This window comes from Trifolium pratense, linkage group LG6 (genome assembly GCF_020283565.1).
Source record: "Trifolium pratense cultivar HEN17-A07 linkage group LG6, ARS_RC_1.1, whole genome shotgun sequence".
Taxonomy (NCBI): Eukaryota; Viridiplantae; Streptophyta; class Magnoliopsida; order Fabales; family Fabaceae; genus Trifolium; species Trifolium pratense.
In genome coordinates this window covers 44,913,565-44,930,105 of record NC_060064.1, presented here as the reverse complement: position 1 = coordinate 44,930,105, position 16,541 = coordinate 44,913,565, and the positions used below count along the sequence as shown (strand labels likewise).

General features: G+C 32.2%; 1 protein-coding gene across 4 annotated transcripts; it reads right to left on the bottom strand.

The window, feature by feature from the left end:
- Positions 1 to 3,587: 3,587 nt before the first annotated feature.
- Positions 3,588 to 12,207, bottom strand: LOC123888602 (phosphatidylinositol/phosphatidylcholine transfer protein SFH9). 4 transcript variants are annotated; one of them, XM_045937682.1, is made up of 15 exons: positions 11,784 to 12,207; positions 11,024 to 11,068; positions 10,644 to 10,944; positions 10,120 to 10,219; positions 9,610 to 9,876; positions 9,442 to 9,519; positions 8,955 to 9,056; positions 8,823 to 8,872; positions 8,635 to 8,734; positions 8,432 to 8,536; positions 8,237 to 8,329; positions 6,655 to 6,739; positions 4,821 to 5,203; positions 4,647 to 4,721; positions 3,588 to 4,217 (listed from the first exon to the last, which is right to left on the bottom strand). In XM_045937682.1, exons 2-15 carry the CDS (start codon positions 11,028 to 11,030, stop codon positions 4,164 to 4,166), a joined length of 1,800 nt encoding a protein of 599 aa, XP_045793638.1. In that variant the 5' UTR covers positions 11,031 to 11,068; positions 11,784 to 12,207; the 3' UTR covers positions 3,588 to 4,163. The 4 variants fall into 4 exon arrangements, with proteins under 4 accessions (XP_045793638.1, XP_045793639.1, XP_045793636.1 ...); XM_045937683.1 differs by having other exon boundaries at positions 10,644 to 10,929; positions 11,784 to 12,174; XM_045937680.1 differs by having other exon boundaries at positions 9,442 to 9,876; positions 11,784 to 12,175.
- Between the last annotated feature and the right edge of the window lie 4,334 nt (positions 12,208 to 16,541).

The following is a 16,541-nucleotide window of genomic DNA, read 5'->3' as shown; positions in this document are numbered from 1 at the left end:
AAATTCACTGACTGCACATGCAGTCAAGGGTGCTGACTGCACCCAATCCATGTCTGTATTTAGAGGGTAGGGTTTTGGGGAGTTTATTTTTCTTTATAATACAAAATCCCCCAGCTCCAAATGAATTGAAGAATTTTGGAGGGGCGTAGATAAACTTTTCAATCTTATCCATGTTATGTTACTCAAAATTAAGAAAATATGTTAATCATGAGCATTCTCTCACAAATCACTCTCAAATAAGCCGAGTTTTTTCGTTTCCTTCTTTTCCTCCGGCAAAGCCCTTCCCTCCTAACTTTAGGCAAATGCTTATTGTTTAAGTTCCAGTCTTTGCATCAAATACATGTCTGTGAATTGTTTTCGGATCATCTTTATTGTCTTATCCAACTCTTTTATTTCTCATTTACTTTCGGTCTCTTGATTATTTTTTTATTTTACAATGAAGAGATAGAGTGTGAGAGAAAAGTAAACAACACCAATAGTTGTCTTTGAAAAGTTGTAGTCATAACAAATACCCTTTACCATTTAAAGGTTTTTTGTTCCCCGATTTTTAGAAATTCGATTTGATGCTTTACAAGTAGACTAACGATTTATTTAGTCCCTTATACTTACTAGTCCCAAAAATATATAAAATTTACCCACTTAGTAATTATTTTAAAATGTTTGCGATTAAATTTACCCATTTAGTCCCAGAAGTATTGATGTTTTATTAATATTTAATAGTTTAAGTGTTGGTTGTGTTACATAGGTAGTATTTGTATTCGTATAATCATCTAGATGTATTTTGAAAAAGAATCATCTTCCGACGTGGTTATAATCTTGTGGTTAGATTCGCACTAAGCCCTAGTAGTTATCAACCTAATTTTGATTTTTTTTGTAATGAATGTAGTTATCAACGGTTTTCTTTTGAATAACCAAACAAATATTAGAAGTGGCCTTATATATTGTACAAAAAAAAAAAAGTTATTCTTTTTGTGCCTCCTGAGCACCCAGAGACCTCCCTTGCAAAAATGTAAAAAATGCAAAAATTGGGAAAAACTGTTCTATACTGTTAAACTGTTTTGTCACGTTGTCTAATATGATTGGCTCATAGCTTCATCCAATCAAGATTCAAACTAATTAAATGGGGAAAAAACTGTTTCATACCGTTAAATTGTGATTGAATTTTATTAATTGACCGCACTTGTGTCAAGTTTTTTTTACAAAGCTACTCATTATGTCAAACTATCATATTATTTTTTACTATTTTGTTTTAATTTTTCTTCGTTTCGTATAAATAACTGCAAAGTATGTCGTTGATTACTTATATCAGTCCTGTCAGTCTTGTTTAACTATTATGGTTGGGAATTGACGACCTTTTTTTTGTCCAAAATGGAAGCTATATCACTATTCGAAACAGGTGGGAGTAGAGAGGTGGTGGCCTGTAGGACAAAAACAGACGCTTTGCCAGCTAAGTACAAAGTTATAGTAATTGAAAAACAAGTGGGACATGCATGCCAAACTCCTCCATTTAACTTCTGAAAATCTACGGGTGAAGATTTTCAGTTCAACCCCCATTGTTGTATCTAATTAGAAGTCGAGATGTTCGATGTAGTCTCTTACATTTGAAGCTTGAAGATTTCTAGGGCAGATATTCCATTTATTGCTATATTTAATTACACTAGCTTGTGTAAAAAAAAATAGACTAGTTAATCATGTTATATTAGACTAGAAGTTGAAATCTCCGATATAATATTTAAATTGATGTATTTTTTCTATCTAATTTTTTAATTAAAAATTTTATATTAAGTTTATCCACAATTTCATTTTCCTTTTATTGCTGTTGCTGATATTACTTTATATATTCGTTTCTGTTGGGGCTATAATGCTATTACTATTTGTAATAAAAGGGTTCACTTGTTAGACAACAAACACCTTCACCGTTTGCTGCTTATGTTTGCGAACCCTATTATAGTTCGCCATCTAGGTAGCAAACACACTCCAAATTAGAACTGGGCATGACATGTTTCGAAAAATTTAAGTGCATAACCATGCATAAATATTTGTAAAAAAAATAGCGCATAAATAAATGCGCAACTATACGTAAAGCAGTTGAAATACGCAAACTATTAATAAATTAAGTACCCATAAACCAACCATAAAATTATCCATACAAAAATCATTAAATATAAAAAAAATTAATATTCAATGAATATTACAGATGCACAACATCACTGCGTAGATGCCTCCTACTATGATAGTGGTAATAGAAATGGATATTCCTCTTGACCTGCTGTAGAACAAGGTAAGGATAAGAGCCTTGTGGTATATCCCTGCTGGCCATCGGTGTCTGAATCAGTTGTCGGATCTCGAGCACGCATGCAACCAAGTCAACACTTCTGCAGCAACATCCATAATCACTTTGATACTCTAAAGTCTGAATGTTATAGGCACTTAACTCTGATCAAGCTTCAACTCATTTCAAATACGAAGTCAATGATTCAGAAAACTATTTTTGTAGAGTATCTTTTGGAGTTAGTACAATTAAGTGCCAAAATCAAATAATCCCTAAAAAGGGACAGATATACTTTGAATCCTTAAGGAACGTACTACCAACGGATCTCCAAAATACCGATTACAACTGTGAAATCAAAGGATATTTCTATTCCCTCCTCAAAGATATTATTCATCATCATCGTCTATATTAAGAGGACAACGAGAATTTGAAGAAAATTAATCCTTATGGAACAAGTTCAAAATCTTAGAGCAACAAAGTAAAAACCCTTAGAAATATTTTCGTTGTTAAGCTTAATCTTGAATTTCATTTTTGTATCTACTTAAGCATCTTTATAAACACACAATCTTTCTATTTCAACCTTGTTTGAATTCCTTGAGGACTAAGTTTAGTCAGCGGCTTCAAGAAGTCTTTGACAATATGTCTTTAAGTTTGTAATCAGTTTGATTAGTTGATTAAGATCTTGTGGTGCTCTGTTTCTTGTGTACTTTCTATTATGTCATTGTTTTTAGTGTGAAAAAGTTTTAATATAGAAACCCAATTTAAACCATCGTTTCTTGTGTTTCTTGAACCTTCAGTTGGTATCAAAGCTCCAATTCTATTATTGACAATCTCGTGTCAAGCACTTAAGTGTGCCAGAAAAAACTCCTATCTTGAAACACATTATGGCAAACACTAACAACAATGAGAAATGAGAAAGATCATTACTCTACCAAACCTCCAATCTTTGACGGAGAAAAATTTGATTATCGGAAAGACAAAATCGAAAGTTTCTTCCTTGGTTACGATGCAGATTTGTGGGATATAGTCACAGATGGCTACACACATCCTGTGGATGCAAGGGGTGTGAAGCTTGAAAGAAGTGCAATGGATGAACGGCAAAAGAAAGATCAGAAAAATCATCACAAAGCTAGAACGATTCTTTGAGGATGACTCATAAAAGGAAATGAGCAAATAAAGGAGTATGAGACCATTTATCACAAGTATTTAGAAAACTGCCGTTGAGCAATATGTGTGTCAAGTATGTGTATAAAAAACTTGTGTTCCGATAACATTTCTCTTATAAAATAGGTAAAACTCATAAAAACCTTTGAAATGAACACAATTATAACAAAGTTTTGGATGTTGAGATAAATTAAAAAGTGACATCCAATCAATTATATATTCATCAAGTCCATGGTGTAAAACACTCGCTATGTATTATGTATCACCTGAAAAAGTTTCCCTTTTGTGCATAAATGCTACTAGTATTAATATAAATACATCTGAATTTGAGTAGCATTTTTTGTAGCTATATACTCTCTGTACAGGAAATGTAGTAAGAAAATAATGTGGTTGACACAATAATACCTATTGAGAGAAAGAACCAAGTCCTGAGTCCTCATAAAAACTTCTTGCTGCCTTGAATAGATTGGGGGTGTCGACTCCCCGTATACCATCCTCAAACCTGAAAAGAATGGGTATTGCAAGATACTTCCATTTCTTTCAGGGTGTGTGTGTAAGTACAAAATTGCGTCCATATAGCACAGAAGTAAAGTCACCTATGAGAGTAAATCCTTTATCCTTTATATAAGTCAAGAGTAGTTTATTAGATCCGGTGGTAATTCAGCCGCATAGTATCAAAAACAATATACTGGCAAGTTTCGCAAACTGATGCTGTAAAGAGGTATGCTCATCTTCCAGGGGGATATCGTTTACTATTTTTACGCCAACATGATTTTGTCCCCTGTATTTTTAGAAAGTTATCATATCAGTATATACAATTACAAAGAATGAGGTTCGGTAGGAAAAAAGTATTGCAAATTAGTTAAGACAATAACATCTAAAAATATATTAAACAATACCAGATGAGATGAGATAGAACATACATTCCATCTGGAAACACACGTCAAAAAAATCAAGTAAAACATTGAAATGTAACCAGCCTTGCAGAAATGTGCACAGTTCAAATATACTGAGTTTTCCCCTTTAGGTCATGACAAAATTTTGATATAAATGTCAAAAAATCTTCCAAGTGAAATTCTATGATTAACAAAATTTGGAAATAAAGGCATGCACTGGCAACATAGCAACATTATAAAACAATATATTTTGATTAACAAAGCTTATACATCAAGTTCTCAAACTGAAAAAATGAGAGGCAATAGTGACTTACATCAAAATTATTATCCTTTAAGTTTTCCAGTGACTCAGCAAGCTCAGCTTGCTTCGAAGCAGTTGCAAGCAGTGCCTAAAATGAAGAAGCAAACTCAATCAACACAGTAATGTGAATTCTTTAAAAAATATATCCTTCAAAGGGAACAATTTTATCACAGGAGACTGGCACTACCTTTCTTGTCTTTTGCAAGTCATATTCTATTCCTTTTATACGACTCAACGACTCTTGAAGAATATCCTCTTTCTCAGGAGGAATTGTTCTAGGTTTATTAGCCATCTCAGTCACTACTGCCTCCAAATCCCGCAACCTCTGCCAAATTGGCTCCTTTATTGCCGGAGTGATTAATTGTTGCAGAGAGCTGGATTCCACTAGCTGGATTTTCTGATGGCTTCCTGGTTCGTTGTTGGCAGAGCGAACCACAAAAAAATTCCTCAGTGCTGCAAATAATAAATATATACAAGCTAACACTTTGACTATGACTAGATCCAATGTACTAGTGATATAGGAAATTAGCTTATTTGGTCGTCTTCTTGAATGATTGTTGCTTGAACCACCTATCAGATGCACCATTTTTTAAAGTATAATTAGTGCAGGATACAGAATTCTCCTAACTAGAAAAGGAAACAAGTCAATGTGCCTTAAACACTTAATACAATTGTCAGATACATCACTTCAGCAACAAAGAATATTACAATCCAGAGCATAAAAACTGAACTTCCAAAGAAAAGTCGCTGGCAGACAAAGAAATATACAGTCATAAATATCCATTCTGTTCTGAAAACATGGATGGCCATAGGACCATGTGTCGCATGATCTGGGTATGTCTGGACCAAGTGAAACAATTTTCTAAATAAATTTAAACTAGATCAAATTCCTCCTTTCATTTTCTCCAGACTCAAGTCATGTAATTCAAGATTGCTGAGGTTATGTTACATACTCTATTATTATCATATAGAGCACATAACATGAGCATCATCTGATAAATACACTAAAGGGTTAACTAATTTTTAGTCCCCCAAAATATGGTGAAGTTCGTCTAGTCTCTGAACTTTAAAAAGTAGCTTTTCACCCTCCATTTCCGAAAATGTGCTATTCATTATTCTCATCATGGACTCCATCTCATTAACAGCTAGTGTGTCAAACCGGGTAATACCTCTGGCCTATTGTACACTTGGGCAAATAATACTCATGGACTGCTGATGTGTTTACAATATCTCCACCTCACCAAGCCACATAATTTCCCCAATTTACCAAATTGAGATTAAGATCCCACCTTCCGATAACAGCACCAACCTCAAAGAGTGACTCCAAATAGACAACAAAATTGGAGTTTCAGTTGATTGCGTTGATCTTCACTCTAGGTAGAACAGGAGATGGGATTGCATGTAATACAGAAGGTTCGGTGGAAACTTTCTAGGCTAGGTTGGGTGTTAGCTTCGCCGATCAAGTTTTGATTGAAACTCTCTTATTAGAAAGAATATGAAATTGAGGTACGAGGAATTTGGTTGATGATGTTGTTATTATTTATTCCATTGAGAATATTGATTCAATGGGGGGTTCACATTAGTGATTCAATCATCACTGTGTCTGCTCAAACTCTACAGGTAAAGAGTATTAGCATTAGGATTCTGTTAGATCGACGAGGAAGAATAACAGGTGTGAAAGAGTAGGGTTTCATTTTCAATTACGTATATTGCAGAAATAACTTCGCCAGGTGAGGTGGAGTTTTAACACATCTGCAGCCAATACGGATTATTTGACTATTTGTGGGAAACTGAAGTGTCACTCCATTTAAAACATCACCGATTAATAAGACATATTTCACAACAAGGATCAGTGGACCATGAATAGCAAATTTCAAGAAATGGAGGATAAAAAATATACATTTTAAAGTTTCGAAACTAAAACCAAATTTAACATATTTTGGGGACTAAACATACTAAACCCAATAATAAAACACAAACCAATCCTTAATTATAATAGGACAAGCTTTTGGATGACGTACTTGGTAAATCATCATCACCCACTTCTTTGGCATCATTGTTTGGCTCAACTAGGTTGCAGATAGGTCCACGGCCTCTCATCCTTTTCTGCAATATAGTTCCATATCATACATGAGTTGCAGTTATTCAATATTATAAACAAAGTGACAAAATAAATGCAAAAGCATCATATATATATATTACTGAAAATTGACTTTTAATTATCCACGGCCTCTCATCCTTTTCTGCAATATAGTTCCATATCATACATGAGTTGCAGTTATTCAATATTATAAACAAAGTGACAAAATAAATGCAAAAGCATCATATATATATATTACTGAAAATTGACTTTTAATTATCTACTTAATATTAAAGGTTATATATATATATATATAGACTTTCAGTTTTATTCCAAAACTTTTTCCTTCTTTTCAATAAGTTTATTTATATCCATAAGTTTAAAATTTGGCATATATGGTATTTCACAATCATATTTCAATCATCGTTGAATTATAATTAGAAATTTAAGATAAAAAAATTTAAATATTATACAAACTTTCAATTATGTTTGAAATCTTCATCTTGGTTTTAGTATCCTCAAATTTTTAATTCGGCAACAAAAGTACCGCGGCCAATATTTTCATGAACAAAAATGACCCAAGAAGTGTTTCACTCTAGATAAAAATAAGATGAGAAAGAAAAAAAATGTTTTAAATAACACTTTTGATCCTTCTTTCTAATTTGGATTGGGTGATTTTGGTCGTCAATTTCTTTTTCTAGATATGGTCTGATCGTCAAATTTCTTTTACGCAAACTTCTTTCGTTATCATACTTTGCACTCCACAAATGTATATACTTAGGGCGTGTATCACATGAGTATATGTGAGGAGATAATCTTCATTCTTCACCATACAACTACAAGTGAATAGTGGAGGTTTATTCCTCTCATGATCACAACCAATATGCTTCCTATGTGTATGTGAGTGTCTACTATATCCCAATGTCCTATATTTTAGACTTTGCATGTGTCAGTGTTGTATTTGGTGTTCATGTCAGTTTCCAGGTTTCATAACTCTCATATGAAATGTATTGTTAGGATGTCTAGAGAAACATCTCACATTGTTATTTTATCATAAAATATTTAACATATGCCAGCATACCATTTACATATTTCTTTAACAAATTATCTCTGAGGAATGATTTTCATATTTCATTTTATATGATGATTAACTAAAGAGGATTAATAGCAGTATTGGTATAAATAAAGATCAGTACTTTGTTTTCTATAATAAAATGCAACATACCACTCACATTATATGATATAAATGAAATATGCTAACAACACAGTCCAACATATTCTTCATTATCTGGTGAAATTCATGTGGGTCCCAAATACTTGGAACTATGTCCGACTAAATAGGGAATGGTACCCACATAAATCTATCCCAATAAGAGAGTATTTGGAAAGAGTTTGTTTCCAGCATTTCCCCCAAATATATAATTCTTAGTATTCCTTTTCTTCTCTCTATACCTGAACCCTATACCTTCTACATGTATACGATAAAACACTAAAAAAAAAAAGAAAATAGAAAGATAGCTCACATTCTCACTAGAAGGAACTGATTGCATAAAGGTAGAAGGAATCAATGTTGCTTCTGACGTTGGTCCAGGTTCAGATATTTCAGTGCTTGTAACCTGTGAAGAAATAGTTGTGAGTAAGCATCACATCATGCAAAAACAGTATGAATGTGGCTCGTGAGTTGTGCAAAAAAGAAGAATACTGCACTCAAACTTAACCAATTTATGAGTGACCATGCTAGCATATGACTCGGCGTCTAATCTATCAGCAACAGAAGAACTTCCAAATATCGTTGGCTTTGTTGCTTCTCTAGAATTTAACAACTGGACATAGCACAAGGGAGTATTAGCTGTAGATTTGAGAAATAATTCGTGATAGAATTAAAACAAATGCAAAACAAACAATCCTAATGACGCCATACTTTCAAAATGTCAGGATCATTCCAAGGTCCCTTGTTAGATCGAAGACATCCTCCATCATTTGGGCATGAACAAGTTCCACCGAGAAAATCAGGAAGTTGGCTGTTGAAAAGGAAATGCTCGTAAAATATTCATTATTACAGACATAGAAGCAGTTAATTAGCTGAGACCGTACAAAAACAACACAAACCATGAGTCTATAATCTCTAACAATCTGCTCTGAAACTTGTTGCCCAAAACCTGTAAATCCAGAACAAATCATTTAGACTCTTCTCATTTTTTTCTAAAGTCAAATCAAAGCACAAAAAAAGATATTATATACATTTATTTTGGCTGTGGTCCTTGGATCAAGAAATCCTTTTGCTGTATTCCATATTAGCTTGAATCCACTACCAGCATTAACAATGAACATCTGGTTTAATGTCTGGAAAAAAGAAGAGCACATTCATAAGTGCATAGCGTCTGTGTACCAATATTACCAAAGGCAACCTTCGTTTTGCAGCAAGGGTACAGTGCATTGTAAGATTTGTACCCCTAATTCAGGTTCCTTTTGAAATTTATTTGACAATATGAATTTTATAATGACAAAAGAAACATGAACACTGAACTTAGTAGGACAATAAAGACATACAAATCCTAATTTGTACTAAATTCCATTTTATTAGCTATCACGAATAGAAACAGCGTGCATTTTATTTTTGTTATCTTTTTAAGTATCTCCGAATTGAATTATTGAGATTGCAACTTTAAAGATCACTACTATGATTTTCTTACAAAGTTAAATTCAACATCCTACAACATTTAGTTACCTCAGGGTAGTTATCACCATCAATTTTTTGCATGCGCATAACAAGTTCATTTGCAATTTTGCTAAAGCTCAACCAATTCTGCAAAATATATAAAGTAGCAATAAACTTTGATTTCCACAGATTGTTATTTAAGCTATTCTGAAATATTGTTTTAAGCATAGAATTTACCACGCCGTGCACATCAATTATTGTTGTTGTTTTATCTATGTGCCGCTTTGCTGCTATAGAACATGCTGGGAATTTCACTTTAAACATTTTCTCAAATCCTTGAACATGATATTTTAAAAATCGATCTATTGTGGTGACATTCATCAATTTGTTGGGTTCAACTTGGCCAAGTCTCTCAATATAAACTGGTCGCCCCTCTTTGTCCACACCATGCATACCATGAGGGTAATAACGCTGAACGTCTTCATACTCCTTATATATGAAATCCTACACATTATTTATTGTTTTAATGTTCCTTCTGATGAAAATATTTCTTGATCAAACAAATAATATTGGGAAAAATCTTATATTGGAATACTACACAGGATGTTTCCTCACTACAACTAACATGCTTTGGGTGGCTGTTTTGAGTTGAAAACTCAGATAAGCTCTTTTAACCTTTGTGCACAAATTACTATAGACTACCTTTCCTATTAAGTAAAAGAAAAACCAACTACTACCAAACTTTACCTGTAAAATAGAATCTACTCCATACTCCTTTCTCCAATGAAGCATATCTGCCCACATCTGGACTGTTTTATCAATGTCAAACTTTCTGGCCTTCAGAAACCTGCAACAATTTGCATTTGTAAAGCATTCCCTTTTGCATAAAAACTTGCATAGAAAAATAATATTTATCAATTCTCGATTTGTCAAAAAAGAAAAATCAATTCTCCTTGAGAAAAGTTTCTGGAAAAAGTTTTCAAATATCAAAGGATGGCAATCTAGATAAATAAATCCATTAAATTAAACTTGTGATCGAACTCTGTTATAAAAGAGGAAGAGTACTCCAAATTGAAAGCAAAATCATATTAAAGAGAGGAAGAAACTACAATGTCTCTCCAGAAATGTGCTTCAAGTTGCAACTTTGTGTGAATCAATGAGATCCGAACAGTATAACCAATGATATTTCAATTTATTTGAAGTGACAAAATTGGGCTATCAAAAGAGTAACTGCATACTCAGCAGTAAAGTTAACTTCAAAAATGAATTACCTCAGCATTGTGTGATAATTATCATGGGAATCTAGAAGCAGATCTCTTGTAAGTAGAGCCATGCGAAATGAATTCACAGCTTCTTCCTCTTTGGCATCACGAACATCTTCTATAATAATTGAATCAAATTGATAATCCGCTACACGTTTATTACGCTTCCGGAGACTATAAGTGAGTCTCGTTGAAGCAGTCATTGCTCTCCTCCTAAGAGATCTAGCTCGAGACTTGCGCCACTCATCCTCAGAGGTCTCAGGCTCTAAACTTCTATTCCTCTCATCTTCTTGAACTAATAATCCATCTCCTAAAATCACAGTCATCAGTCACCAAAACAAAGATATGTACAACCAAATCAGCATCTTAATATCAAATAGGTTTTGTACCTTGCATTCTATTGAAGACGCAGACAATTCCCACCTAGATTACCTCTGCACAACGAGTAAGCAAGAACTACATTTAATGATGGAATATACTAAGAAGAAAAAACACAACATTTCATTTAGCAGCTATGAAATACTGACACAAACATGGACACTGAACACAACACTGTCAACATTTCAGTGTTGTGTCAGACACCGGACACACCTTTGATCAGATGTGTCGGTGCTTCAAAGTTTACCATTAATTCAATCATAACACAACAGCATATTCAGCTAGATTAAATCCCTTAAAAACAAATGCAAACACTCTAGAAAACTAGAACATGCCACAATTAATACTTAATTTGAAGAATTCCACAGTATAACACAAGTAAACACCACTATTAAGCTGGATCAAATCAAATCCCCAAATAAACAAAAAAAAAAAAAAACCAAAACACTGGATCAATCATAAAAATTAATACATGCAACGATCAAAGAACAAAAAACCAAAATTCAAAGCTCGTTCGAATCTAAAACACCTTAAGCAAAAACAAAACAAAAATCAAACACAAAATTCACCGAGATTGAAACGATCCACATACAAAACTAGAAACAAAAATTGAAATCGTAAAAACACAATTAAGCTAGATGAAAACAAAAATCGATATAATTAAGAAAAGCATTAACCAAAACTCGTAGATCAATGAATAAAACGATGATCGGAAAAAAACAGCATTGCATTCTTGAAGACGAAGCAAAACGGCATCGCTTTTATATATACCTGAGGTGAGAAAAAAGCAAAATGTATATCACTTTCTGAGATCCAATCCAAATTAAACGGAACGTTTCACTTTCTTGGAGTATCGAATTCGGTACGGTGCCGCAGATAGAGACACCGATAAGAGAGAGAGAAACAGAAAGAGAGAGAGAGTTAGTTGAAGTGACGTGAAACGGCGGCAGTATGTATGAGGAAGGCGGTGGTAACGGCGGCTGATTAGTTGGTAAATATGTAGAAAGACAGACGTTTTTGTTAGTTAACGGGAGGAGGAGGTGGGTGGGCGGGGATCGAGTGTGGCGGATTGTACGCTAAAAAGCGTGGGAACAGTCAAGTTTTTTGTTCTTTCAGTCACTCACGCTTATTGTTTCCTTCCAAATATCTCGTGTTGTGACTTGTTATGTACAAAGTGAATTGAAAATTCTACAATGTAAAAAAGGACATTAGTTGAGCTGGTAAAATTAAGTGCACGTGAGGTGCACAAATTCTATTCGATCGTCACAAATGTCAAAATCGTTAGGATAGGAGTTCAAACAACGATCACTCCACTTTGTGTGTGTAAGTTTTTAATGGTTTTGTCATTTCGTCTATCAACCAAAAGAATAAATTAAGTGAGATCCACTTTGGTTGGGATTATTTTTCATCGGGAAAATTTATGTTATAAGATCCATACGCATTTATGTAGGTCTTACTTAGGGGTGTTCATGGTTCAAAATCGAACCAAACTGAATTAGAATATATGGTTTATGAATCGAACCAAAACTACTCTCATCTAAAACCGATTTATTTTATAAAACTAGTTCAAGTATCTATATTTTTTTTTTATTTTGGTGAATATTTCGTGCCATTGTATGATATTTTGTGTGAATGAAATTGGGAGTTCAGAGCAGTATGAACATTAGGAGATTTGTTGTTCCAACATTATTTTCTCTAATAGTTCAGAGAATCGAACATGAGAACTTAAGAAGTAGCATACTCTCAGGTCTCAAGCCAATACCACTAGACCAACCCAAATAGATTGACCCTCTACTCTATTATAAATAACAAATAAAAAGAATTATCACAGTGAAATGCATTTAATCCAAGAAGAATCTCTATTAGTAAAAAAAAAAAACTCCACTTAAAAAACAAATATTTTAAGTTAACTTAAATTCAATTTTTGAAGATACAATTTTTACTAATCCTAAATTTCACTTAGGATATATTATGGAAAAAAATAAAATTACTTAGGAGACACCTCTCGAGGTTCAAAACGTAATTTTAAGACATCCGATTCAAAAAGGATAAAAAAGCCAATATTATATCTAGAGACATAGAAGACACCCCATTGCTGTGCATGAATCTTTGAACTATTTTCAAAATATTCACAACATTTTGTGCTAGGAAATCAAACGTGTCAAAAGCAAATGGTATAAACACATGTTGATTGTTAGAACACGCTCTCTCATGTTTGGCCACTTTGCTTGAAACAACTTTGAGGACCGCATGTCCTATAGTAAAATCCTCAGCTGTCAATCTCACAAGTGGGGATACTCCAGTCAAATCCGCACATGCATATTACACCAAAATATCAGTTGGCCTCAGTTTTATAAAATAAAATCATTTACTTTTTTTTTAGGTTACAAAACTATTTACTCTTTATAATAAGAAAATAACTATTGAACCAAACTGACAAACTTCAACTAAACGTTGCATCAAAGAGTTGTGATGTCCCAAATCTGCCAACCAATTTGAACATTTGTGCATAAACGTTTAGGAAACAAAAATAAAATAAAATAAAATCCCGTTTGAATGTTTTTTAAGAACGCCCATTTAAACTAACTAGTTTAAAGACTCGTGGTTATTGACTTTTATTCGATATTTAAGTTTGTCATTATATTATGGTAGAAAATTTATTTAGAATAAAATATTTAAAAATTTGTTATATAATATTGTTAAAATATAAGTGAAACTATTGTGTTATTTTTTGTAAATCCTATTAAATGAATAAATTTGATTATAACTATAAATGATAAATTATGAAATTTTTTATGTATCCGTCACAAATAATAGTCCCGTGTAAATTATTTAATAAAAATTTAAAAATTTGATTAGAAATATTTAGGATAATTTAGTAAATTTGATAGTAATTAAATTTACTGTATTATTATTATTATTATTAATAGTATATTATTTTTTTTATGAAAAATATTGTTTATTTTTCTATTTCTATATTACTAATTTTATGCATATTCATTTTATTTTTTATATAATTTTGTTTATTGACCATTTTATTCTCTTTTTTCTTTTAACAAATTATTGAGTTGGTCGTATTAATCTGTTTTGTTGCTATTTTTATGAGTATAGGTTGTTTTGTTTTGTTCCAATGTATAATCTGTGTTGTTTCTATTTTTAAGCATATCATTTTTTTTATTTATCTTATATTCTTTCTATATTTTTTTAATATTTTTTTAGTAAAATTACAGTGAAGGATATAAAACTTGCAACGTGATTAAAAGTAATAAGGATAAATTAGTAACTTTGGTTGTATTCGATTTTAATATATTATATTAGTAATAAACTCTTTTTTTTTATAGAAAAATTAATTCTTTTAATTTAAAGTATAATTGCAGTTTTGGTTTTCTTATTTTAAAATTGGTGATATAATATTTTTTAAATGGTGTGATATATGATATGATGCTGAGAAAATATCAACATCGATGAAATCGTAAGAAATTCATTTATAAACTTAATTTAAATCATGCTGTATCACTATAATTAGATAAAATATTTGATAGAGAAAATAAAACCGTCATATTTTAAAATAGGAGAATCAATTTTATAAAACTGTGAAAATAGAGAGACCAAAACTGCAATAAATTTTTCTTTAAAAATCTAAATAAACAAAATAGATTTTCAGGGATTTAATATATATATATATATATATATATATATATATATATATATATTATATATTTTAATTATTATCTTATAGATATAAAGTTCTCATTATCGTTTAGAAATAACTTATCTTTGTTGGTTTAATCAAGTGTTTTAAAAACCGAATCGGACCGGCCGGTCGAACCGGGAACCGGGGGATGTCCGGTCTGGTTCATACGATGGATCGGGCAAGCTATTGGACCGGAAAGAACTGGTGGTTTTCCCGAATCGCCGGTTTGATTACAAGCATGTTTTTTTTTTCGCCCAAAATGCAGCTCTTTCTTCTTCCGGCATTGAGAACCATATCCAGATCAAAAGATCTCGATTTTTTCACAAAGAAACATAAACAAACCAAAAACTGTCTTCCACCGAGGATGAAAGCAGTGAAACAGTAGAAACCAAGTATATGGAACCAAACAACAAACCACATATCGCTGAAACACCAGTGAAAAGGTAGCGATGAAACCCAAACCTTGAACACCGCAATAGACAAACGCAAAAACGCATATAAAAAGGACAGAACGCTGGAGGCTGCTTGAACGCCCCCTAGAGGGAGAATAGAAGGTGGTGACGTGATGGTGCGGCTTATGACATGACGGGAAAATTTTTCAAACATGATGTGACGGGAAAACAACCGGTTCCCTAGACACACTTATTATTACTTTTTCAAATATAACCCTTCTTTGCATTGAAATATGTAAAGTTAACTACAAACAAATTTTTTCGCAAAGGACAATATAGTAATTGTAATACTCAAAAAGTACACATTTATTACACTATCAATTTTTCTTAATAAGCGTGGAAAATTGCAAAGGTGACTTATATTAAGGGACGAAGGGAGTATATAGTTTTATAATAAAGACCGATTTATTTCATCGATTTAATCTGATTTAATCGAATTTATCATGCAGTTCGACCAGTAATCCGATAGTTCGACCAATAAACCAGTATCCTCACCGGTTCGATGTTCGTTCCAGTTTTTAAAACACTGATTTAATCTATGGAATAGATAATACAACCAAATATTTTATTATATACATGAGTAAGAGATCGTATTTCTGACCAATTGCTGAAGGTGATGAGTTCTACATATATAAACAAGACAAATGCTAAATAGTGCCTCAAAGGCACTTGTTAAGGATTTAAATTTAGAAAGTTTTACTTGGAAATTGTGTAGTCAATACAAAAAAAATCTATATTTTGATGTTTTCCATGCACAACTTTTATTTTATTTCTTCTTTTGGTTCCTTAACTAGTGTCCCGGGGGCACTGGTTAGCAAAACCCTATAAACAATTGTTATAGTTCTAAACAAGTCTTCGATATAAATCAAGAGAAAAATAAAAGCTTTTGATATAAATTGTTCTTCTAGTAAAATTTCAATAATATTTACCATCTTGCTAAATTTTGGGGTAACTTTCAATAATATCATGATTATAAAAAAAAACTAATATTTTTTCAAACCAATTTTAAGTTAAAATGAAATGATAAAATATGATTAGAGTCTTTTTATTTTGAAATGATGATTGAATTGAGAATCTATTTGAAAAGTCAATATTTATTCTGTTAGGATATTTTATAGACAAAAATCATACTACAAGAAAATATTGTAAAATTTCGACCAACTTTTTGGAGGAAAGGATTTCCCCCTTAAAGTGTCTGCATCCTCCCGTAAGTATATAGATAATTTGCTCCACAAATATTATAAACATACATTCATTAGAAAAAACTAAAAAACTAAACGCACATTCCTAAACATCATTGCTCCACAAATATCATTAAAAAAAAACTCTAAAATTCACTAGAGAAATTCTCTAAAACTAGTCAATTATAAAATTTTGAAGAAC

Bases quoted from the DNA above. Each gene is read 5' to 3' on its own strand.
- LOC123888602 (XM_045937680.1), bottom strand. The intron at 9,057-9,441 runs GTAACTAAATGT...TCTTTTTTCCAG, and splicing joins ATGGTGATAACTACCCTGAG to ACATTAAACCAGATGTTCAT. The intron at 4,722-4,820 runs GTAGTGCCAGTC...TCTTCATTTTAG, and splicing joins ACTTGCAAAAGACAAGAAAG to GCACTGCTTGCAACTGCTTC.